At 38.5% G+C, this 25,558-nt stretch overlaps 1 protein-coding gene across 1 annotated transcript in view; it reads left to right on the top strand.

Annotated features, from left to right (window-relative positions):
- The window catches only part of LOC129847422 (NACHT, LRR and PYD domains-containing protein 12-like), a 45,061-nt gene extending 20,376 nt beyond the window's left edge, over positions 1-24,685 (top strand). The window contains exons 10-13 of the mRNA XM_055915213.1: positions 1,210-1,383; positions 22,148-22,321; positions 23,040-23,086; positions 23,528-24,685. Coding sequence (XP_055771188.1) covers positions 1,210-1,383; positions 22,148-22,321; positions 23,040-23,086; positions 23,528-24,081 — 949 coding nt within the window. The 3' untranslated portion in view covers positions 24,082-24,685. The remainder of the gene's footprint in view (positions 1-1,209; positions 1,384-22,147; positions 22,322-23,039; positions 23,087-23,527) is intronic.
- Positions 24,686-25,558: the final 873 nt, after the last annotated feature.

Genomic DNA, 25,558 nt, shown 5'->3' with positions numbered 1-25,558 from the left:
GATACCTCACTGTCATTATAGATATGGTGTGGACTGTTTACTCAATACAATCTAAATCTGATACCTCACTGTCATTATAGATATGGTGTGGACTGTTTACTCAATACAATCTAAATCTGATACCTCACTGTCATTATAGATATGGTGTGGACTGTAAACTCAACACAATCTAAATCTGATACCTCACTGTCATTATAGATATGGTGTGGACTGTTTACTCAATACAATTTAAATCTGATACCTCACTGTCATTATAGATATGGTGTGGACTGTTTACTCAATACAATCTAAATCTGATACCTCACTGTCATTATAGATATGGTGTGGATTGTAAACTCAATACAATCTAAATCTGATACCTCACTGTCTGTCTTTTGACTGATACTGCTTTTTAAACTGGTCTGGCAGGTTTCAGGACACTGATATATCTGAATATGTTAAAAAAAATATACTGCCACTATTTTCACCACAAAAGAATATCAGTGTGATTTTAATATGATTTGACTCTTTGCAGGCTGTCAGGCTGTGGAGTCACAGAGGAAGGCTGTGCTTCTCTGGTCTCAGCTCTGGAGTCAAACCCCTCACACCTGAGAGAGCTGGACCTGAGCTACAATCACCCAGGAGACTCAGGAGTCAGACTGCTCTCTGCTGGACTGGAGGATCCACACTGCAGACTGGAGAAACTCAAGTATGTAGAGGGTTTATGTCAATGTTCATATCAGACATGTTTGACTTATCAGGCTAGTTAAGACAAACACTCTGACCACCACTTGGACAAAGTTGTGTGTGTGTGTGTGTGTGTGTGTGTGTGTCCTCTCAAACACAGAATGGACACACACAATAGACACACACACACAATAGACACACACACACACAGGACAAAAGCTGTTGCCCAATACCTTGCACAGCAGTCGTTTCACCACAGGAAGCTGGGGTTGTTACAGTTCATGAACTGGATATTCTATGTTCATTATCACATATCAATCACACTTACAAAAGGGTTCATTGATCATTATATTGAATAACATATTGAATCAGTGCATTGATTTTCACATTAGTATAACAAAATGACCATACAGTTCTAGAAGACGGAAGATGAATCTATATGTTGTTTGAGAGAATAAACCAAATGCATCTGCCATTGTCCTTCTACACTACTGGTGTTAAATCAACAGTGTGTTTGTGAAGTCATGATGATCTCTTCGTCAGGCTGTCAGGCTGTGGAGTCACAGAGGAAGGCTGTGCTTCTCTGGTCTCAGCTCTGAGGTCAAACCCCTCACACCTGAGAGAGCTGGATCTGAGTAACAATGACCTGAAGGATTCAGGAGTGAAGCTGCTCTCTGCTGGACTGGGGAATCCCCACTGTAAACTGGAGACTCTGAGGTCAGTATTCCTGTAGTTGGTCAACAAGTGATAACTGTTCACCAGATCCACATGTGTTTACCAGACACACATAGTCCACAACATATGTGTTTGGACAGTGAAGCTTACAGTTTTACATTTGGTGCTATGCTCCAGCATTTTGGATTTGATATAGAATGTTTCATATTAGGCGACAGTACAGAATGTTACCTTTTATTTAAAGGTATTCATATATATTTTTTTTACCGTTTAGTCTTAATTATTTGGATAAATTAATTTAGTCAAAAGTTTAGTATTTGGTCCCATATTCCATGCCCACAGTGATTACATCAAGCTTGTGATTCTACTAACTTGTTGAATTCATTTGCAGTTTGTCTTGGTTGTGTTTTGGATGATGTTTTTCCTAATAGAAACTGAATGGTGAATAATGTCCTGTCATTTTGGAGTCACTTCACTTGTATTGTCAGTAAGAATAGAAGATGTTTCTGAACACTTCTACATTCATGTGGATGCTACCATGATTATGAATAATCGTGAATGAATCGGGAATTATGAGGAATGAGAAAGTTACAGAGGCACAAAGATCATACCCCCTCTGTTATTGGTAATGGTGAGAGGTTAGCATGTTTTGTTGTAGTCTCTGTTATTGGTAATGGTGAGAGGTTAGCATGTTTTATTGTAGTCTCTGTTATTGGTAATGGTGAGAGGTTAGCATGTTTTGTTGTTGCCTCTGTTATTGGTAATGGTGAGAGGTTAGCATGTTTTGTTGTAGCCTCTGTTATTGGTAATGGTGAGAGGTTAGCATGTTTTGTTGTAGACTCTGTTATTGGTAATGGTGAGAGGTTAGCATGTTTTGTTGTAGTCTCTGTTATTGGTAATGGTGAGAGGTTAGCATGTTTTGTTGTAGCCTCTGTTATTGGTAATGATGAGAGGTTAGCATGTTTTGTTGTAGCCTCTGTTATTGGTCATGGTGAGAGGTTAGCATGTTTTGTTGTAGCCTCTGTTATTGGTAATGGTGAGAGGTTAGCGTGTTTTGTTGTATTCTTTGTTAATGGTGAGAGGTTAGTATGTTTTGTTGTAGCCTCTGTTATTGGTAATGGTGAGAGGTAAGCATGTTTTGTTTTAGCCTCTGTTAATGGTGAGAGGTTGGCATGTTTTGTTGTAGCCTCTGTTATCGGTAATGGTGAGAGGTTAGCATGTTTTGTTGTAGCCTCTTTTATTGGTAATGGTGAGAGGTTAGCATGTTTTGTTGTAGCCTCTGTTATTGGTAATGGTGAGAGGTTAGTATGTTTTGTTGTAGCCTCTGTTATTGGTAATGGTGAGAGGTTAGCATGTTTTGTTGTTTCCTCTGTTATTGGTAATGGTGTGAGGTTAGCATTTTTTGTTTTAGCCTCTGTTATTGGTAATGGTGAAAGGTTAGTATGTTTTGTTGTAGTCTTTGTTATTGGTAATGGTGAGAGGTTAGCATGTTTTGTTGTAGTCTTTGTTATTGGTAATGGTGAGAGGTTAGTATGTTTTGTTGTAGCCTCTGTTATTGGTAATAGTGAGAGGTTAGTATGTTTAGTTGTAGTCTCTGTTATTGGTAATGGTGAGAGGTTAGCGTGTTTTTTTGTAGCCTTTGATATTGGTTATGGTGAGAGGTTAGCATATTTTGTTGTAGCCTCTGTTATTGGTAATGGTGAGAGGATAGCGTGTTTTGTTGTAGCCTCTGTTATTGGTAATGGTGAGAGGTTAGCGTGTTTTCTTGTAGCCTTTGATATTGGTTATGGTGAGAGGTTAGCATATTTTGTTGTATCCTCTGTTATTGGTAATGGTGAGAGGTTAGTATGTTTTGTTGTAGCATCTGTTATTGGTAATGGTGAGAGGTTAGCGTGTTTTGTTGTATTCTTTGTTAATGGTGAGAGGTTAGTATGTTTTGTTGTAGCCTCTGTTATTGGTAATGGTGAGAGGTAAGCATGTTTTGTTTTAGCCTCTGTTAATGGTGAGAGGTTGGCATGTTTTGTTGTAGCCTCTGTTATCGGTAATGGTGAGAGGTTAGCATGTTTTGTTGTAGCCTCTTTTATTGGTAATGGTGAGAGGTTAGCATGTTTTGTTGTAGCCTCTGTTATTGGTAATGGTGAGAGGTTAGTATGTTTTGTTGTAGCCTCTGTTATTGGTAATGGTGAGAGGTTAGCATTTTTTGTTTTAGCCTCTGTTATTGGTAATGGTGAAAGGTTAGTATGTTTTGTTGTAGTCTTTGTTATTGGTAATGGTGAGAGGTTAGTATGTTTTGTTGTAGCCTCTGTTATTGGTAATAGTGAGAGGTTAGTATGTTTAGTTGTAGTCTCTGTTATTGGTAATGGTGAGAGGTTAGCGTGTTTTTTTGTAGCCTTTGATATTGGTTATGGTGAGAGGTTAGCATGTTTCGTTGTAGCCTCTGTTATTGGTAATGGTGAGAGGTTAGCATGTTTTGTTGTAGCCTCTGTCATTCGTAATGGTGAGAGGTTAGCATGTTTTGTTGTAGCCTCTGTTATTGGTAATGGTGAGAGGTTAGTATGTTTTGTTGTAGCCTCTGTTATTGGTAATGGTGAGAGGTTAGCATTTTTTGTTTTAGCCTCTGTTATTGGTAATGGTGAAAGGTTAGTATGTTTTGTTGTAGTCTTTGTTATTGGTAATGGTGAGAGGTTAGTATGTTTTGTTGTAGCCTCTGTTATTGGTAATAGTGAGAGGTTAGTATGTTTAGTTGTAGTCTCTGTTATTGGTAATGGTGAGAGGTTAGCGTGTTTTTTTGTAGCCTTTGATATTGGTTATGGTGAGAGGTTAGCATGTTTCGTTGTAGCCTCTGTTATTGGTAATGGTGAGAGGTTAGCATGTTTTGTTGTAGCCTCTGTCATTCGTAATGGGGAGAGGTTAGCATGTTTTGTTGTAGCCTCTGTTATTGGTAATGTTGAGAGGTTAGCATGTTTTGTTGTAGCCTCTGTTATTGGTCATGGTGAGAGGTTAGCATGTTTTGTTGTAGCCTCTGTTATTGGTCATGGTGAGAGGTTAGCATGTTTTGTTGGAGCCTCTGTTATTGGTTATGGTGAGAGGTTAGCATGTTTTGTTGTAGCCTCTGTTATTGGTAATGGTGAGAGGTTAGCATGTTTTGTTGTAGCCTCTGTTATTGGTAATGGTGAGAGGTTAGCATGTTTTGTTGTAGTCTCTGTTAATGGTGAGAGGTTAGCATGTTTTGATGTAGCCTCTGTTATTGGTAATGGTGAGAGGTTAGTATGTTTTGTTGTAGCCTCTGTTATTGGTAATAGTGAGAGGTTAGTATGTTTTGTTGTAGCCTCTGTTATTGGTAATGGTGAGAGGTTAGTATGTTTTGTTGTAGTCTCTGTTATTGGTAATGGTGAGAGGTTAGCATGTTTTTTTGTAGCCTTTGATATTGGTTATGGTGATAGGTTAGCATGTTTTGTTGTAGCCTCTTTTATTGGTAATGGTGAGAGGTTAGCATGTTTTGTTGTAGCCTCTGTTATTGGTAATGGTGAGAGGTTAGTATGTTTTGTTGTAGCCTCTGTTATTGGTAATGGTGAGAGGTTAGCATGTTTTGTTGTTTCCTCTGTTATTGGTAATGGTGAGAGGTTAGCATTTTTTGTTTTAGCCTCTGTTATTGGTAATGGTGAAAGGTTAGTATGTTTTGTTGTAGTCTTTGTTATTGGTAATGGTGAGAGGTTAGTATGTTTTGTTGTAGCCTCTGTTATTGGTAATAGTGAGAGGTTAGTATGTTTAGTTGTAGTCTCTGTTATTGGTAATGGTGAGAGGTTAGCGTGTTTTTTTGTAGCCTTTGATATTGGTTATGGTGAGAGGTTAGCATGTTTCGTTGTAGCCTCTGTTATTGGTAATGGTGAGAGGTTAGCATGTTTTGTTGTAGCCTCTGTCATTCGTAATGGGGAGAGGTTAGCATGTTTTGTTGTAGCCTCTGTTATTGGTAATGTTGAGAGGTTAGCATGTTTTGTTGTAGCCTCTGTTATTGGTCATGGTGAGAGGTTAGCATGTTTTGTTGTAGCCTCTGTTATTGGTCATGGTGAGAGGTTAGCATGTTTTGTTGGAGCCTCTGTTATTGGTTATGGTGAGAGGTTAGCATGTTTTGTTGTAGCCTCTGTTATTGGTAATGGTGAGAGGTTAGCATGTTTTGTTGTAGCCTCTGTTATTGGTAATGGTGAGAGGTTAGCATGTTTTGTTGTAGTCTCTGTTAATGGTGAGAGGTTAGCATGTTTTGATGTAGCCTCTGTTATTGGTAATGGTGAGAGGTTAGTATGTTTTGTTGTAGCCTCTGTTATTGGTAATAGTGAGAGGTTAGTATGTTTTGTTGTAGCCTCTGTTATTGGTAATGGTGAGAGGTTAGTATGTTTTGTTGTAGTCTCTGTTATTGGTAATGGTGAGAGGTTAGCATGTTTTTTTGTAGCCTTTGATATTGGTTATGGTGAGAGGTTAGCATATTTTGTTGTAGCCTCTGTTATTGGTAATGGTGAGAGGTTAGCATGTTTCGTTGTAGCCTCTGTTAATGGTAAGAGGTAAGTATGTTTTGTTGTAGCCTCTGTTATTGGTCATGGTGAGAGGTTAGCATGTTTTGTTGTAGCCTCTGTTATTGGTAATGGTGAGAGGTTAGCATGTTTTGTTGTTGCCTCTGTTATTGGTAATGGTGAGAGGTTAGCATGTTTTGTTGTAGCCTCTGTTATTGGTAATGGTGAGAGGTTAGCATGTTTTGTTGTAGACTCTGTTATTGGTAATGGTGAGAGGTTAGCATGTTTTGTTGTAGTCTCTGTTATTGGTAATGGTGAGAGGTTAGCATGTTTTGTTGTAGCCTCTGTTATTGGTAATGATGAGAGGTTAGCATGTTTTGTTGTAGCCTCTGTTATTGGTCATGGTGAGAGGTTAGCATGTTTTGTTGTAGCCTCTGTTATTGGTAATGGTGAGAGGTTAGCGTGTTTTGTTGTATTCTTTGTTAATGGTGAGAGGTTAGTATGTTTTGTTGTAGCCTCTGTTATTGGTAATGGTGAGAGGTAAGCATGTTTTGTTTTAGCCTCTGTTAATGGTGAGAGGTTGGCATGTTTTGTTGTAGCCTCTGTTATCGGTAATGGTGAGAGGTTAGCATGTTTTGTTGTAGCCTCTTTTATTGGTAATGGTGAGAGGTTAGCATGTTTTGTTGTAGCCTCTGTTATTGGTAATGGTGAGAGGTTAGTATGTTTTGTTGTAGCCTCTGTTATTGGTAATGGTGAGAGGTTAGCATGTTTTGTTGTTTCCTCTGTTATTGGTAATGGTGTGAGGTTAGCATTTTTTGTTTTAGCCTCTGTTATTGGTAATGGTGAAAGGTTAGTATGTTTTGTTGTAGTCTTTGTTATTGGTAATGGTGAGAGGTTAGCATGTTTTGTTGTAGTCTTTGTTATTGGTAATGGTGAGAGGTTAGTATGTTTTGTTGTAGCCTCTGTTATTGGTAATAGTGAGAGGTTAGTATGTTTAGTTGTAGTCTCTGTTATTGGTAATGGTGAGAGGTTAGCGTGTTTTTTTGTAGCCTTTGATATTGGTTATGGTGAGAGGTTAGCATATTTTGTTGTAGCCTCTGTTATTGGTAATGGTGAGAGGATAGCGTGTTTTGTTGTAGCCTCTGTTATTGGTAATGGTGAGAGGTTAGCGTGTTTTCTTGTAGCCTTTGATATTGGTTATGGTGAGAGGTTAGCATATTTTGTTGTATCCTCTGTTATTGGTAATGGTGAGAGGTTAGTATGTTTTGTTGTAGCATCTGTTATTGGTAATGGTGAGAGGTTAGCGTGTTTTGTTGTATTCTTTGTTAATGGTGAGAGGTTAGTATGTTTTGTTGTAGCCTCTGTTATTGGTAATGGTGAGAGGTAAGCATGTTTTGTTTTAGCCTCTGTTAATGGTGAGAGGTTGGCATGTTTTGTTGTAGCCTCTGTTATCGGTAATGGTGAGAGGTTAGCATGTTTTGTTGTAGCCTCTTTTATTGGTAATGGTGAGAGGTTAGCATGTTTTGTTGTAGCCTCTGTTATTGGTAATGGTGAGAGGTTAGTATGTTGGTAATGGTGAGAGGTTAGTATGTTTTGTTGTAGCCTCTGTTATTGGTAATGGTGAGAGGTTAGCATTTTTTGTTTTAGCCTCTGTTATTGGTAATGGTGAAAGGTTAGTATGTTTTGTTGTAGTCTTTGTTATTGGTAATGGTGAGAGGTTAGTATGTTTTGTTGTAGCCTCTGTTATTGGTAATAGTGAGAGGTTAGTATGTTTAGTTGTAGTCTCTGTTATTGGTAATGGTGAGAGGTTAGCGTGTTTTTTTGTAGCCTTTGATATTGGTTATGGTGAGAGGTTAGCATGTTTCGTTGTAGCCTCTGTTATTGGTAATGGTGAGAGGTTAGCATGTTTTGTTGTAGCCTCTGTCATTCGTAATGGTGAGAGGTTAGCATGTTTTGTTGTAGCCTCTGTTATTGGTAATGGTGAGAGGTTAGTATGTTTTGTTGTAGCCTCTGTTATTGGTAATGGTGAGAGGTTAGCATTTTTTGTTTTAGCCTCTGTTATTGGTAATGGTGAAAGGTTAGTATGTTTTGTTGTAGTCTTTGTTATTGGTAATGGTGAGAGGTTAGTATGTTTTGTTGTAGCCTCTGTTATTGGTAATGGTGAGAGGTTAGCATGTTTTGTTGTATCCTCTGTTATTGGTAATGGTGAGAGGTTAGCATGTTTTGTTGTAGCCTCTGTTATTGGTAATAGTGAGAGGTTAGTATGTTTAGTTGTAGTCTCTGTTATTGGTAATGGTGAGAGGTTAGCGTGTTTTTTTGTAGCCTTTGATATTGGTTATGGTGAGAGGTTAGCATGTTTCGTTGTAGCCTCTGTTATTGGTAATGGTGAGAGGTTAGCATGTTTTGTTGTAGCCTCTGTCATTCGTAATGGGGAGAGGTTAGCATGTTTTGTTGTAGCCTCTGTTATTGGTAATGTTGAGAGGTTAGCATGTTTTGTTGTAGCCTCTGTTATTGGTCATGGTGAGAGGTTAGCATGTTTTGTTGTAGCCTCTGTTATTGGTCATGGTGAGAGGTTAGCATGTTTTGTTGGAGCCTCTGTTATTGGTTATGGTGAGAGGTTAGCATGTTTTGTTGTAGCCTCTGTTATTGGTAATGGTGAGAGGTTAGCATGTTTTGTTGTAGCCTCTGTTATTGGTAATGGTGAGAGGTTAGCATGTTTTGTTGTAGTCTCTGTTAATGGTGAGAGGTTAGCATGTTTTGATGTAGCCTCTGTTATTGGTAATGGTGAGAGGTTAGTATGTTTTGTTGTAGCCTCTGTTATTGGTAATAGTGAGAGGTTAGTATGTTTTGTTGTAGCCTCTGTTATTGGTAATGGTGAGAGGTTAGTATGTTTTGTTGTAGTCTCTGTTATTGGTAATGGTGAGAGGTTAGCATGTTTTTTTGTAGCCTTTGATATTGGTTATGGTGAGAGGTTAGCATATTTTGTTGTAGCCTCTGTTATTGGTAATGGTGAGAGGTTAGCATGTTTCGTTGTAGCCTCTGTTAATGGTAAGAGGTTAGTATGTTTTGTTGTAGCCTCTGTTATTGGTCATGGTGAGAGGTTAGCATGTTTTGTTGTAGCCTCTGTTATTGGTAATGGTGAGAGGTTAGCATGTTTTGTTGTAGCCTCTGTTATTGGTTATGGTGAGAGGTTAGCATGTTTTGTTGTAGCCTCTGTTATTGGTAATGGTGAGAGGTTAGCATGTTTTGTTGTAGACTCTGTTATTGGTAATGGTGAGAGGTTAGCATGTTTTGTTGTAGTCTCTGTTATTGGTAATGGTGAGAGGTTAGCATGTTTTGTTGTAGCCTCTGTTATTGGTAATGATGAGAGGTTAGCATGTTTTGTTGTAGCCTCTGTTATTGGTCATGGTGAGAGGTTAGCATGTTTTGTTGTAGCCTCTGTTATTGGTAATGGTGAGAGGTTAGCGTGTTTTGTTGTATTCTTTGTTAATGGTGAGAGGTTAGTATGTTTTGTTGTAGCCTCTGTTATTGGTAATGGTGAGAGGTAAGCATGTTTTGTTTTAGCCTCTGTTAATGGTGAGAGGTTGGCATGTTTTGTTGTAGCCTCTGTTATCGGTAATGGTGAGAGGTTAGCATGTTTTGTTGTAGCCTCTTTTATTGGTAATGGTGAGAGGTTAGCATGTTTTGTTGTAGCCTCTGTTATTGGTAATGGTGAGAGGTTAGTATGTTTTGTTGTAGCCTCTGTTATTGGTAATGGTGAGAGGTTAGCATGTTTTGTTGTTTCCTCTGTTATTGGTAATGGTGTGAGGTTAGCATTTTTTGTTTTAGCCTCTGTTATTGGTAATGGTGAAAGGTTAGTATGTTTTGTTGTAGTCTTTGTTATTGGTAATGGTGAGAGGTTAGCATGTTTTGTTGTAGTCTTTGTTATTGGTAATGGTGAGAGGTTAGTATGTTTTGTTGTAGCCTCTGTTATTGGTAATAGTGAGAGGTTAGTATGTTTAGTTGTAGTCTCTGTTATTGGTAATGGTGAGAGGTTAGCGTGTTTTTTTGTAGCCTTTGATATTGGTTATGGTGAGAGGTTAGCATATTTTGTTGTAGCCTCTGTTATTGGTAATGGTGAGAGGATAGCGTGTTTTGTTGTAGCCTCTGTTATTGGTAATGGTGAGAGGTTAGCGTGTTTTCTTGTAGCCTTTGATATTGGTTATGGTGAGAGGTTAGCATATTTTGTTGTATCCTCTGTTATTGGTAATGGTGAGAGGTTAGTATGTTTTGTTGTAGCATCTGTTATTGGTAATGGTGAGAGGTTAGCGTGTTTTGTTGTATTCTTTGTTAATGGTGAGAGGTTAGTATGTTTTGTTGTAGCCTCTGTTATTGGTAATGGTGAGAGGTAAGCATGTTTTGTTTTAGCCTCTGTTAATGGTGAGAGGTTGGCATGTTTTGTTGTAGCCTCTGTTATCGGTAATGGTGAGAGGTTAGCATGTTTTGTTGTAGCCTCTTTTATTGGTAATGGTGAGAGGTTAGCATGTTTTGTTGTAGCCTCTGTTATTGGTAATGGTGAGAGGTTAGTATGTTGGTAATGGTGAGAGGTTAGTATGTTTTGTTGTAGCCTCTGTTATTGGTAATGGTGAGAGGTTAGCATTTTTTGTTTTAGCCTCTGTTATTGGTAATGGTGAAAGGTTAGTATGTTTTGTTGTAGTCTTTGTTATTGGTAATGGTGAGAGGTTAGTATGTTTTGTTGTAGCCTCTGTTATTGGTAATAGTGAGAGGTTAGTATGTTTAGTTGTAGTCTCTGTTATTGGTAATGGTGAGAGGTTAGCGTGTTTTTTTGTAGCCTTTGATATTGGTTATGGTGAGAGGTTAGCATGTTTCGTTGTAGCCTCTGTTATTGGTAATGGTGAGAGGTTAGCATGTTTTGTTGTAGCCTCTGTCATTCGTAATGGTGAGAGGTTAGCATGTTTTGTTGTAGCCTCTGTTATTGGTAATGGTGAGAGGTTAGTATGTTTTGTTGTAGCCTCTGTTATTGGTAATGGTGAGAGGTTAGCATTTTTTGTTTTAGCCTCTGTTATTGGTAATGGTGAAAGGTTAGTATGTTTTGTTGTAGTCTTTGTTATTGGTAATGGTGAGAGGTTAGTATGTTTTGTTGTAGCCTCTGTTATTGGTAATGGTGAGAGGTTAGCATGTTTTGTTGTATCCTCTGTTATTGGTAATGGTGAGAGGTTAGCATGTTTTGTTGTAGCCTCTGTTATTGGTAATAGTGAGAGGTTAGTATGTTTAGTTGTAGTCTCTGTTATTGGTAATGGTGAGAGGTTAGCGTGTTTTTTTGTAGCCTTTGATATTGGTTATGGTGAGAGGTTAGCATGTTTCGTTGTAGCCTCTGTTATTGGTAATGGTGAGAGGTTAGCATGTTTTGTTGTAGCCTCTGTCATTCGTAATGGGGAGAGGTTAGCATGTTTTGTTGTAGCCTCTGTTATTGGTAATGTTGAGAGGTTAGCATGTTTTGTTGTAGCCTCTGTTATTGGTCATGGTGAGAGGTTAGCATGTTTTGTTGTAGCCTCTGTTATTGGTCATGGTGAGAGGTTAGCATGTTTTGTTGGAGCCTCTGTTATTGGTTATGGTGAGAGGTTAGCATGTTTTGTTGTAGCCTCTGTTATTGGTAATGGTGAGAGGTTAGCATGTTTTGTTGTAGCCTCTGTTATTGGTAATGGTGAGAGGTTAGCATGTTTTGTTGTAGTCTCTGTTAATGGTGAGAGGTTAGCATGTTTTGATGTAGCCTCTGTTATTGGTAATGGTGAGAGGTTAGTATGTTTTGTTGTAGCCTCTGTTATTGGTAATAGTGAGAGGTTAGTATGTTTTGTTGTAGCCTCTGTTATTGGTAATGGTGAGAGGTTAGTATGTTTTGTTGTAGTCTCTGTTATTGGTAATGGTGAGAGGTTAGCATGTTTTTTTGTAGCCTTTGATATTGGTTATGGTGAGAGGTTAGCATATTTTGTTGTAGCCTCTGTTATTGGTAATGGTGAGAGGTTAGCATGTTTCGTTGTAGCCTCTGTTAATGGTAAGAGGTTAGTATGTTTTGTTGTAGCCTCTGTTATTGGTCATGGTGAGAGGTTAGCATGTTTTGTTGTAGCCTCTGTTATTGGTAATGGTGAGAGGTTAGCATGTTTTGTTGTAGCCTCTGTTATTGGTTATGGTGAGAGGTTAGCATGTTTTGTTGTAGCCTCTGTTATTGGTAATGGTGAGAGGTTAGCATGTTTTGTTGTAGTCTCTGTTAATGGTGAGAGGTTAGCATGTTTTGTTGTAGCCTCTGTTATTGGTAATGGTGAGAGGTTAGCATGTTTTGTTGTAGCCTCTGTTATTGGTAATGGTGAGAGGTTAGCATGTTTTGTTGTAGTCTCTGTTAATGTTGAGAGGTTAGCATGTTTTGATGTAGCCTCTGTTATTGGTAATGGTGAGAGGTTAGTATGTTTTGTTGTAGCCTTTGTTATTGGTAATGGTGAGAGGTTAGCATGTTTTGTTGTAGCCTCTGTTATTGGTAATGGTGAGAGGTTAGCGTGTTTTGTTGTAGCCTCTGTTATTGTTTATGGTGAGAGGTTAGCATGTTTTGTTGTTTCCTCTGTTATTGGTAATGGTGAGAGGTTAGCATTTTTTGTTTTAGCCTCTGTTATTGGTAATGGTGAAAGGTTAGTATGTTTTGTTGTAGTCTTTGTTATTGGTAATGGTGAGAGGTTAGTATGTTTTGTTGTAGCCTCTGTTATTGGTAATGGTGAGAGGTTAGTATGTTTAGTTGTAGTCTCTGTTATTGGTAATGGTGAGAGGTTAGCGTGTTTTTTTGTAGCCTTTGATATTGGTTATGGTGAGAGGTTAGCATATTTTGTTGTAGCCTCTGTTATTGGTAATGGTGAGAGGATAGCGTGTTTTGTTGTAGCCTCTGTTATTGGTAATGGTGAGAGGTTAGCATGTTTTGTTGTACCCTCTGTTATTGGTAATGGTGAGAGGGTAGCATGTTTCGTTGTAGCCTCTGTTATTGGTAATGGTGAGAGGTTAGCATGTTTTGTTGTAGCCTCTGTCATTCGTAATGGGGAGAGGTTAGCATGTTTTGTTGTAGCCTCTGTTATTGGTAATGTTGAGAGGTTAGCATGTTTTGTTGTAGCCTCTGTTATTAGTCATGGTGAGAGGTTAGCATGTTTTGTTGTAGCCTCTGTTATTGGTAATGGTGAGATGTTAGCATGTTTTGTTGTAGCCTCTGTTATTGGTAATGGTGAGAGGTTAGCATGTTTTGTTGTAGTCTCTGTTAATGGTGAGAGGTTAGCATGTTTTGTTGTAGCCTCTGTTATTGGTAATGGTGAGAGGTTAGCATGTTTTGTTGTAGTCTCTGTTAATGGTGAGAGGTTAGCATGTTTTGTTGTAGCCTCTGTTATTGGTAATGGTGAGAGGTTAGCATGTTTTGTTGTAGCCTCTGTTATTGGTAATGGTGAGAGGTTAGCATGTTTTGTTGTAGTCTCTGTTAATGTTGAGAGGTTAGCATGTTTTGATGTAGCCTCTGTTATTGGTAATGGTGAGAGGTTAGTATGTTTTGTTGTAGCCTTTGTTATTGGTAATGGTGAGAGGTTAGCATGTTTTGTTGTAGCCTCTGTTATTGGTAATGGTGAGAGGTTAGCGTGTTTTGTTGTAGCCTCTGTTATTGTTTATGGTGAGAGGTTAGCATGTTTTGTTGTTTCCTCTGTTATTGGTAATGGTGAGAGGTTAGCATTTTTTGTTTTAGCCTCTGTTATTGGTAATGGTGAAAGATTAGTATGTTTTGTTGTAGTCTTTGTTATTGGTAATGGTGAGAGGTTAGTATGTTTTGTTGTAGCCTCTGTTATTGGTAATGGTGAGAGGTTAGTATGTTTAGTTGTAGTCTCTGTTATTGGTAATGGTGAGAGGTTAGCGTGTTTTTTTGTAGCCTTTGATATTGGTTATGGTGAGAGGTTAGCATATTTTGTTGTAGCCTCTGTTATTGGTAATGGTGAGAGGATAGCGTGTTTTGTTGTAGCCTCTGTTATTGGTAATGGTGAGAGGTTAGCATGTTTTGTTGTAGCCTCTGTTATTGGTAATGGTGAGAGGTTAGCATGTTTTGTTGTAGTCTCTGTTAATGTTGAGAGGTTAGCATGTTTTGATGTAGCCTCTGTTATTGGTAATGGTGAGAGGTTAGTATGTTTTGTTGTAGCCTTTGTTATTGGTAATGGTGAGAGGTTAGCATGTTTTGTTGTAGCCTCTGTTATTGGTAATGGTGAGAGGTTAGCGTGTTTTGTTGTAGCCTCTGTTATTGTTTATGGTGAGAGGTTAGCATGTTTTGTTGTTTCCTCTGTTATTGGTAATGGTGAGAGGTTAGCATTTTTTGTTTTAGCCTCTGTTATTGGTAATGGTGAAAGATTAGTATGTTTTGTTGTAGTCTTTGTTATTGGTAATGGTGAGAGGTTAGTATGTTTTGTTGTAGCCTCTGTTATTGGTAATGGTGAGAGGTTAGTATGTTTAGTTGTAGTCTCTGTTATTGGTAATGGTGAGAGGTTAGCGTGTTTTTTTGTAGCCTTTGATATTGGTTATGGTGAGAGGTTAGCATATTTTGTTGTAGCCTCTGTTATTGGTAATGGTGAGAGGATAGCGTGTTTTGTTGTAGCCTCTGTTATTGGTAATGGTGAGAGGTTAGCATGTTTTGTTGTACCCTCTGTTATTGGTAATGGTGAGAGGGTAGCATGTTTCGTTGTAGCCTCTGTTATTGGTAATGGTGAGAGGTTAGCATGTTTTGTTGTAGCCTCTGTCATTCGTAATGGGGAGAGGTTAGTATGTTTTGTTGTAGCCTCTGTTATTGGTAATGTTGAGAGGTTAGCATGTTTTGTTGTAGCCTCTGTTATTGGTCATGGTGAGAGGTTAGCATGTTTTGTTGTAGCCTCTGTTATTGGTCATGGTGAGAGGTTAGCATGTTTTGTTGTAGCCTCTGTTATTGGTAATGGTGAGAGGTTAGCATGTTTTGTTGTAGCCTCTGTTATTGGTAATGGTGAGAGGTTAGCATGTTTTGTTGTAGTCTCTGTTAATGGTGAGAGGTTAGCATGTTTTGATGTAGCCTCTGTTATTGGTAATGGTGAGAGGTTAGTATGTTTTGTTGTAGCCTCTGTTATTGGTAATAGTGAGAGGTTAGTATGTTTTGTTGTAGCCTCTGTTATTGGTAATGGTGAGAGGTTAGTATGTTTTGTTGTAGTCTCTGTTATTGGTAATGGTGAGAGGTTAGCATGTTTTTTTGTAGCCTTTGATATTGGTTATGGTGAGAGGTTAGCATATTTTGTCGTAGCCTCTGTTATTGGTAATGGTGAGAGGTTAGCATGTTTCGTTGTAGCCTCTGTTAATGGTAAGAGGTTAGTATGTTTTGTTGTAGCCTCTGTTATTGGTCATGGTGAGAGGTTAGCATGTTTTGTTGTAGCCTCTGTTATTGGTAATGGTGAGAGGTTGGCATGTTTTGTTGTAGCCTCTGTTATTGGTTATGGTGAGAGGTTAGCATGTTTTGTTGTAGTCTCTGTTAATGGTGAGAGGTTAGCATGTTTTGTTGTAGCCTCTGTTATTGGTAATGGTGAGAGGTTAGCATGTTTTGTTGTAGCCTCTGTTATTGGTAATGGTGAGAGGTTAGCATGTTTTGTTGTAGTCTCTGTTAATGTTGAGAGGTTAGCATGTTTTGATGTAGCCTCTGTTATTGGTAATGGTGAGAGGTTAGTATGTTTTGTTGTAGCCTTTGTTATTGGTAATGGTGAGAGGTTAGCATGTTTTGTTGTAGCCTCTGTTATTGGTAATGGTGAGAGGTTAGCGTGTTTTGTTGTAGCCTCTGTTATTGTTTATGGTGAGAGGTTAGCATGTTTTGTTGTTTCCTCTGTTATTGGTAATGGTGAGAGGTTAGCATTTTTTGTTTTAGCCTCTGTTATTGGTAATGGTGAAAGGTTAGTATGTTTTGTTGTAGTCTTTGTTATTGGTAATGGTGAGAGGTTAGCATATTTTGTTGTAGCCTCTGTTATTGGTAATGGTGAGAGGATAGCGTGTTTTGTTGTAGCCTCTGTTATTGGTAATGGTGAGAGGTTAGCATGTTTTGTTGTACCCTCTGTTATTGGTAATGGTGAGAGGGTAGCATGTTTCGTTGTAGCCTCTGTTATTGGTAATGGTGAGAGGTTAGCATGTTTTGTTGTAGCTTCTGTCATTCGTAATGGGGAGAGGTTAGCATGTTTTGTTGTAGCCTCTGTTATTGGTAATGTTGAGAGGTTAGCATGTTTTGTTGTAGCCTCTGTTATTGGTCATGGTGAGAGGTTAGCATGTTTTGTTGTAGCCTCTGTTATTGGTCATGGTGAGAGGTTAGCATGTTTTGTTGTAGCCTCTGTTATGGTGAGAGGTTAGCATGTTTTGTTGTAGCCTCTGTTATTGGTAATGGTGAGATGTTAGCATGTTTTGTTGTAGCCTCTGTTATTGGTGAGAGGTTAGCATGTTTTGTTGTAGCCTCTGTTATTGGTAATGGTGAGAGGTTAGCATGTTTTGTTGTAGCCTCTGTTATTGGTAATGGTGAGAGGTTAGCATGTTTTGTTGTAGTCTCTGTTAATGTTGAGAGGTTAGCATGTTTTGATGTAGCCTCTGTTATTGGTAATGGTGAGAGGTTAGTATGTTTTGTTGTAGCCTTTGTTATTGGTAATGGTGAGAGGTTAGCATGTTTTGTTGTGGCCTCTGTTATTGGTAATGGTGAGAGGTTAGCGTGTTTTGTTGTAGCCTCTGTTATTGTTTATGGTGAGAGGTTAGCATGTTTTGTTGTTTCCTCTGTTATTGGTAATGGTGAGAGGTTAGCATTTTTTGTTTTAGCCTCTGTTATTGGTAATGGTGAAAGGTTAGTATGTTTTGTTGTAGTCTTTGTTATTGGTAATGGTGAGAGGTTAGTATGTTTTGTTGTAGCCTCTGTTATTGGTAATGGTGAGAGGTTAGTATGTTTAGTTGTAGTCTCTGTTATTGGTAATGGTGAGAGGTTAGCGTGTTTTTTTGTAGCCTTTGATATTGGTTATGGTGAGAGGTTAGCATATTTTGTTGTAGCCTCTGTTATTGGTAATGGTGAGAGGATAGCGTGTTTTGTTGTAGCCTCTGTTATTGGTAATGGTGAGAGGTTAGCATGTTTTGTTGTACCCTCTGTAATTGGTAATGGTGAGAGGGTAGCATGTTTCGTTGTAGCCTCTGTTATTGGTAATGGTGAGAGGTTAGCATGTTTTGTTGTAGCCTCTGTCATTCGTAATGGGGAGAGGTTAGCATGTTTTGTTGTAGCCTCTGTTATTGGTAATGTTGAGAGGTTAGCATGTTTTGTTGTAGCCTCTGTTATTGGTCATGGTGAGAGGTTAGCATGTTTTGTTGTAGCCTCTGTTATTGGTCATGGTGAGAGGTTAGCATGTTTTGTTGTAGCCTCTGTTATTGGTTATGGTGAGAGGTTAGCATGTTTTGTTGTAGCCTCTGTTATTGGTAATGGTGAGATGTTAGCATGTTTTGTTGTAGCCTCTGTTAATGGTGAGAGGTTAGCATGTTTTGATGTAGCCTCTGTTATTGGTAATGGTGAGAGGTTAGCATGTTTTGTTGTAGCCTCTGTTTTGGTTATGGTGAGAGGTTAGCATGTTTTGTTGTAGCCTCTGTTATTGGTAATGGTGAGAGGTTAGCATGTTTTGTTGTAGTCTCTGTTAATGGTGAGAGGTTAGCATGTTTTGTTGTAGCCTCTGTTATTGGTAATGGTGAGAGGTTAGCATGTTTTGTTGTAGCCTCTGTTATTGGTAATGTTGAGAGGTTAGCATGTTTTGTTGTAGCCTCTGTTATTGGTCATGGTGAGAGGTTAGCATGTTTTGTTGTAGCCTCTGTTATTGGTCATGGTGAGAGGTTAGCATGTTTTGTTGTAGCCTCTGTTATGGTGAGAGGTTAGCATGTTTTGTTGTAGCCTCTGTTATTGGTAATGGTGAGATGTTAGCATGTTTTGTTGTAGTCTCTGTTATTGGTGAGAGGTTAGCATGTTTTGTTGTAGCCTCTGTTATTGGTAATGGTGAGAGGTTAGCATGTTTTGTTGTAGCCTCTGTTATTGGTAATGGTGAGAGGTTAGCATGTTTTGTTGTAGTCTCTGTTAATGTTGAGAGGTTAGCATGTTTTGATGTAGCCTCTGTTATTGGTAATGGTGAGAGGTTAGTATGTTTTGTTGTAGCCTTTGTTATTGGTAATGGTGAGAGGTTAGCATGTTTTGTTGTAGCCTCTGTTATTGGTAATGGTGAGAGGTTAGCGTGTTTTGTTGTAGCCTCTGTTATTGTTTATGGTGAGAGGTTAGCATGTTTTGTTTTTTCCTCTGTTATTGGTAATGGTGAGAGGTTAGCATTTTTTGTTTTAGCCTCTGTTATTGGTAATGGTGAAAGGTTAGTATGTTTTGTTGTAGTCTTTGTTATTGGTAATGGTGAGAGGTTAGTATGTTTTGTTGTAGCCTCTGTTATTGGTAATGGTGAGAGGTTAGTATGTTTAGTTGTAGTCTCTGTTATTGGTAATGGTGAGAGGTTAGCGTGTTTTTTTGTAGCCTTTGATATTGGTTATGGTGAGAGGTTAGCATATTTTGTTGTAGCCTCTGTTATTGGTAATGGTGAGAGGATAGCGTGTTTTGTTGTAGCCTCTGTTATTGGTAATGGTGAGAGGTTAGCATGTTTTGTTGTACCCTCTGTTATTGGTAATGGTGAGAGGGTAGCATGTTTCGTTGTAGCCTCTGTTATTGGTAATGGTGAGAGGTTAGCATGTTTTGTTGTAGCCTCTGTCATTCGTAATGGGGAGAGGTTAGCATGTTTTGTTGTAGCCTCTGTTATTGGTAATGTTGAGAGGTTAGCATGTTTTGTTGTAGCCTCTGTTATTGGTCATGGTGAGAGGTTAGCATGTTTTGTTGTAGCCTCTGTTATTGGTCATGGTGAGAGGTTAGCATGTTTTGTTGTAGCCTCTGTTATTGGTTATGGTGAGAGGTTAGCATGTTTTGTTGTAGCCTCTGTTATTGGTAATGGTGAGATGTTAGCATGTTTTGTTGTAGCCTCTGTTAATGGTGAGAGGTTAGCATGTTTTGATGTAGCCTCTGTTATTGGTAATGGTGAGAGGTTAGCATGTTTTGTTGTAGCCTCTGTTTTGGTTATGGTGAGAGGTTAGCATGTTTTGTTGTAGCCTCTGTTATTGGTAATGGTGAGAGGTTAGCATGTTTTGTTGTAGTCTCTGTTAATGGTGAGAGGTTAGCATGTTTTGTTGTAGCCTCTGTTATTGGTAATGGTGAGAGGTTAGCATGTTTTGTTGTAGCCTCTGTTATTGGTAATGGTGAGAGGTTAGCATGTTTTGTTGTAGTCTCTGTTAATGTTGAGAGGTTAGCATGTTTTGATGTAGCCTCTGTTATTGGTAATGGTGAGAGGTTAGTATGTTTTGTTGTAGCCTTTGTTATTGGTAATGGTGAGAGGTTAGCATGTTTTGTTGTAGCCTCTGTTATTGGTAATGGTGAGAGGTTAGCGTGTTTTGTTGTAGCCTCTGTTATTGTTTATGGTGAGAGGTTAGCATGTTTTGTTGTTTCCTCTGTTATTGGTAATGGTGAGAGGTTAGCATTTTTTGTTTTAGCCTCTGTTATTGGTAATGGTGAAAGGTTAGTATGTTTTGTTGTAGTCTTTGTTATTGGTAATGGTGAGAGGTTAGTATGTTTTGTTGTAGCCTCTGTTATTGGTAATAGTGAGAGGTTAGTATGTTTAGTTGTAGTCTCTGTTATTGGTAATGGTGAGAGGTTAGCGTGTTTTTTTGTAGCCTTTGATATTGGTTATGGTGAGAGGTTAGCATATTTTGTTGTAGCCTCTGTTATTGGTAATGGTGAGAGGATAGCGTGTTTTGTTGTAGCCTCTGTTATTGGTAATGGTGAGAGGTTAGCATGTTTTGTTGTACCCTCTGTTATTGGTAATGGTGAGAGGGTAGCATGTTTCGTTGTAGCCTCTGTTATTGGTAATGGTGAGAGGTTAGCATGTTTTGTTGTAGCCTCTGTCATTCGTAATGGGGAGAGGTTAGCATGTTTTGTTGTAGCCTCTGTTATTGGTAATGTTGAGAGGTTAGCATGTTTTGTTGTAGCCTCTGTTATTGGTCATGGTGAGAGGTTAGCATGTTTTGTTGTAGCCTCTGTTATTGGTCATGGTGAGAGGTTAGCATGTTTTGTTGTAGCCTCTGTTATTGGTTATGGTGAGAGGTTAGCATGTTTTGTTGTAGCCTCTGTTATTGGTAATGGTGAGATGTTAGCATGTTTTGTTGTAGCCTCTGTTATTGGTAATGGTGAGAGGTTAGCATGTTTTGTTGTAGTCTCTGTTAATGGTGAGAGGTTAGCATGTTTTGATGTAGCCTCTGTTATTGGTAATGGTGAGAGGTTAGTATGTTTTGTTGTAGCCTCTGTTATTGGTAATAGTGAGAGGTTAGTATGTTTTGTTGTAGCCTCTGTTATTGGTAATGGTGAGAGGTTAGTATGTTTTGTTGTAGTCTCTGTTATTGGTAATGGTGAGAGGTTAGCATGTTTTTTTGTAGCCTTTGATATTGGTTATGGTGAGAGGTTAGCATATTTTGTTGTAGCCTCTGTTATTGGTAATGGTGAGAGGTTAGCATGTTTCGTTGTAGCCTCTGTTAATGGTAAGAGGTTAGTATGTTTTGTTGTAGCCTCTGTTATTGGTCATGGTGAGAGGTTAGCATGTTTTGTTGTAGCCTCTGTTATTGGTAATGGTGAGAGGTTAGCATGTTTTGTTGTAGTCTCTGTTATTGGTAATGGTGAGAGGTTAGCATGTTTTGTTGTAGCCTCTGTTATTGGTAATGGTGAGAGGTTAGCATGTTTTGTTGTAGCCTCTGTTATTGGTAATGGTGAGAGGGTAGCATGTTTTGTTGTAGCCTCTGCTATTGGTAATGGTGAGAGGTTAGCATGTTTTGTTGTAGCCTCTGTTATTGGTAATGGTGAGAGGTTAGCATGTTTTGTTGTAGCCTCTGTTATTGGTAATGTTGAGAGGTTAGCATGTTTTGTTGTAGCCTCTGCTATTGGTAATGGTGAGAGGTTAGCATGTTTTGTTGAAGCCTCTGCTATTGGTAATGGTGAGAGGTTAGCATGTTTTGTTGTAGCCTCTGTTATTGGTAATGGTGAGAGGTTAGCATGTTTTGTTGTAGCCTCTGTTATTGGTAATGTTGAGAGATTAGCATGTTTTGTTGTAGCCTCTGCTATTGGTAATGGTGAGAGGTTAGCATGTTTTGTTGTAGCCTCTGTTATTGGTAATGTTGAGAGATTAGCATGTTTTGTTGTAGCCTCTGTTATTGGTAATGGTGAGAGGTTAGCATGTTTTGTTGTAGCCTCTGTTATTGGTAATGGTGAGAGGTTAGCATGTTTTGTTGTAGTCTCTGTTATTGGTAATGGTGAGAGATTAGCATGTTTTGTTGTAGCCTCTGTTATTGGTAATGGTGAGAGGTTAGTATGTTTTGTTGTAGCCTCTGTTATTGGTAATGGTGAGAGGTTAGCATGTTTTGTTGTAGCCTCTGTTATTGGTAATGGTGAGAGGTTAGCATGTTTTGTTGTAGCCTCTGTTATTGGTAATGGTGAGAGGTTAGCATGTTTTGTTGTAGCCTCTGTAACGCTCTCACTCATTACTAGTCATGATTCATTCATGATCTTTCTCGATCATGGCAGTCACAGGCTTGATTTAGAAATTGTTTTCAAAGAATATGGGACCAAATACTAAACTTTTGACTACTTAAAAATTTGTCAGAATACTTATGACTTCTTCAAATGGGGGGACTAGATACATAAAGTGCTTTAATTTCTAAACATGAAACAGATATGTATTAAAATACCCTTAAATAAAAGGTGACATTATATACTGTCACCTCAAATGAAACATTTGATCTCAAATCCAAAATGTTGGAGTATAGAGCTACATTTAAAATGTTAGCTTCACTGTCAAAATAGATATGGTGTGGACTGTGTATACTCAATACAATCTAAATCTGATACCTCACTGTCTGTCTTTTGACTGATACTGCTTTTAAAACTGGCCTGGTCAGTCTACTCAAATATTCGTAGTATACATTGCTCTCTACAGGTAATATTTTGATAATTTGTAATTTATAATAATGATACATTAATGTATGAATAGATATGGCAGGTTTCAGGACACTGACATATCTGGACATTTAGAAAAAATATACTGCCACTATTTTCACCACCAAAGAATAGCAGTGTGATTTTAATATGATTTGACTCTTTGCAGGCTGTCAGGCTGTCTAGTCACAGAGGAAGGCTGTGCTTCTCTGGTCTCAGCTCTGAGGTCAAACACCTCACACCTGAGAGAGCTGGATCTGAGCTACAATCACCCAGGAGACTCAGGAGTCAGACTGCTCTCTGCTGGACTGGAGGATCCACACTGCAGACTGGAGAAACTCAAGTATGTAGAGGGTTTATGTCAATGTTCATATCAGACATGTTTGACTTATCAGACTAGTTAAGACAAACATTCTGACCACCACTTGGACAAAGTTATATGCTGACTGTGTGTGTGTGTGTGTGTCCAGTGTGTGTTTGTGTGTGTGTGTGTCCAGTGTGTATGTCCAGTGTGTGTTTGTGTGTGTGTGTGTCCAGTGTGTATGTCCAGTGTGTGTTTGTGTGTGTGTGTGTCCAGTGTGTGTTTGTGTGTGTGTGTGTCCAGTGTGTGTGTGTGTGTGTGTGTGTGTGTCCTGTGTGTATGTTTCCAGTGTGTGTCCAGTGTGTCATAGACACACACACACACACACACACACACACACACACACACACACACTGGACAAAGACACAAACACACACTGGACACACACACAAACACACTCACACTGGAAACACACACACAGTGGACACACACACACACACACACACACACACACACACACACTGGACAAACACACAAACACACTGGACACACACAAACAAACACACTGGACACACACAAACACACTCACACTGGACACACACACACACAGTGGACACACACACACACATTCATGTCTTACCATGAAGTTATTTGCTGACCGTGTGTGTGTGTGTGTGTGTGTGTGTGTGTGTGTGTGTGTGTGTGTGTGTGTTCAGGTGTATCCCTCAATGACTGTCTGTTCTTCTGCTTACCGCTACAGTGTGGGACATGGTGGAGAGTACACAATGAAACCTGGGCTTAGAAAATGTGAGTGTTGACTGCTGTGAAGAATATGACTAAGAATAAGTCTTAATTCAAGTTAAGTCAAAGTCAAAGACCACCATCATTACTGACTTGGTCATATTAAATATCAGCTGTAGTTCTACAGAAGCAGAAATCAGGGACACCAACGTTTACAAAGAGTTGCTTTGACAATGTGTGTGTCTGTGTGTGTGTGTGTGTGTGTGTGTGTGTGTGTGTGTGTGTGTGTGTGTGTGTGTGTGTGTGTGTGTGTGTAACTATTGTGAATAAGTGTGTTTTATATTACCATACAGTATAACATATGATCATTCTACAAGTCTCAAGTTACCTTAACTTCTCCTTTTGATACCTAGAAACATCTACATTAAATGAATTAGTGAAAAGAGAGTTAACATTCTAATGTGAATGATGATGATTTCTAATATTGTGTCTGGTTTCATCCATCAGATGTCTGTGATCTCACACTGGACCCAAACACAGTATTTTGCACCATCTCTCTGTCTGAGGAGAACAGAAAGGCGACAGGGATGAGAGAGTACCATCCTTATCCTTATCACCCAGAGAGATTTGAGCGCTGTGGAGAGGTGCTGTGTAGAGAGGGTCTGACTGGGCGCTGTTACTGGGAGGCAGAGTGGAGTGGGGGAGAGGTTGATATAGGAGTGGCATATAAAGGAATAAGCAGGAGAGGAGGTGAGGACTGTTGGCTTGGATTCAATGACAAGTCCTGGAGTGTGGTCTGCTCTGAAAACAGTTGCAGAGCCAGGCACAATAAGAAATCCACTACCATAGACGTCCCCTCCTCCAGCTCCCACAGAGTAGGAGTGTATCTGGACTGGCCAGCCGGCACTCTGTCCTTCTATAGAGCCTCCTCTGACACACTGACCCACCTGTACACATTCACCTCCTCCTTCACTGAGCCCCTCTATCCAGGGTTTCATCTTTGGGGTTATGGCGCCTCAGCATTCCTGTGTCAGGTGGTTCCTGTGTCAAACACTACATGATGTTTCACTCTAATCCTGGTCATGTTCAGTAAGACACACTGGAGCAACAATGTAGAATATCTCTCTAGTCATGAGTTAAAATGTTAATATATCTAAATATTCATGATTTTACACCACCTAAGTTAATAGTCATTAATAGAATGAATCACCTCACTGTGTTGTAGAAACTGGTTTCATTAATATAATGAATCACCACACTGTGTTGTAAAAACTGGTTTCATTAATATAATGAATCACCTCACTGTGTTGTTAAAACTGGTTTCATTAATATAATGAATCACCTCACTGTGTTGTTAAAACTGGTTTCATTAATATAATGAATCACCTCACTGTGTTGTTAAAACTGGTTTCATTAATATAATGAATCACCTCACTGTGTTGTTAAAACTGGTTTCATTAATATAATGAATCACCTCACTGTGTTGTTAAAACTGGTTTCATTAATATAATGAATCATCTCACTGTGTTGTAGAAACTGGTTTCATTAATATAATGAATCACCACACTGTGTTGTAGAAACTGGTTTCATTAATATAATGAATCACCTCACTGTGTTGTTAAAACTGGTTTCATTAATATAATGAATCACCTCACTGTTGTTAAAACTGGTTTCATTAATATAATGAATCACCTCACTGTGTTGTTAAAACTGGTTTCATTAATATAATGAATCACCTCACTGTGTTGTAGAAACTGGTTTCATTAATATAATGAATCACCTCACTGTTGTTAAAACTGGTTTCATTAATATAATGAATCACCTCACTGTGTTGTAGAAACTGGTTTCATTAATATAATGAATCACCTCACTGTGTTGTTAAAACTGGTTTCATTAATATAATGAATCACCTCACTGTTGTTAAAACTGGTTTCATTAATATAATGAATCACCTCACTGTGTTGTAGAAACTGGTTTCATTAATATAATGAATCAACACACTGTGTTGTTAAAACTGGTTTCATTAATATAATGAATCATCTCACTGTGTTGTTAAAACTGGTTTCATTAATATAATGAATCACCTCACTGTGTTGTAGAAACTGGTTTCATTAATATAATGAATCACCTCACTGTGTTGTTAAAACTGGTTTCATTAATATAATGAATCACCTCACTGTTGTTAAAACTGGTTTCATTAATATAATGAATCACCTCACTGTGTTGTAGAAACTGGTTTCATTAATATAATGAATCAACACACTGTGTTGTTAAAACTGGTTTCATTAATATAATGAATCACCACACTGTGTTGTTAAAACTGGTTTCATTAATATAATGAATCAACACACTGTGTTGTTAAAACTGGTTTCATTAATATAATGAATCACCACACTGTGTTGTAAAAACTGGTTTCATTAATATAATGAATCACCACACTGTGTTGTAAAAACTGGTTTCATTTAGAAATCATTGTTCTTGTTGTATTTGGGCTTCTTGGTGTTTGTAAATATTGTACAAATTCTTGAGACAACAATC

The sequence above is a fragment of the Salvelinus fontinalis genome, unplaced genomic scaffold, assembly GCF_029448725.1.
Source record: "Salvelinus fontinalis isolate EN_2023a unplaced genomic scaffold, ASM2944872v1 scaffold_0832, whole genome shotgun sequence".
NCBI classification, from domain to species: Eukaryota; Metazoa; Chordata; class Actinopteri; order Salmoniformes; family Salmonidae; genus Salvelinus; species Salvelinus fontinalis.
The sequence above is the reverse complement of the archived record's forward strand: the minus strand, read 5'-3'. Positions and strand labels throughout refer to the sequence as shown.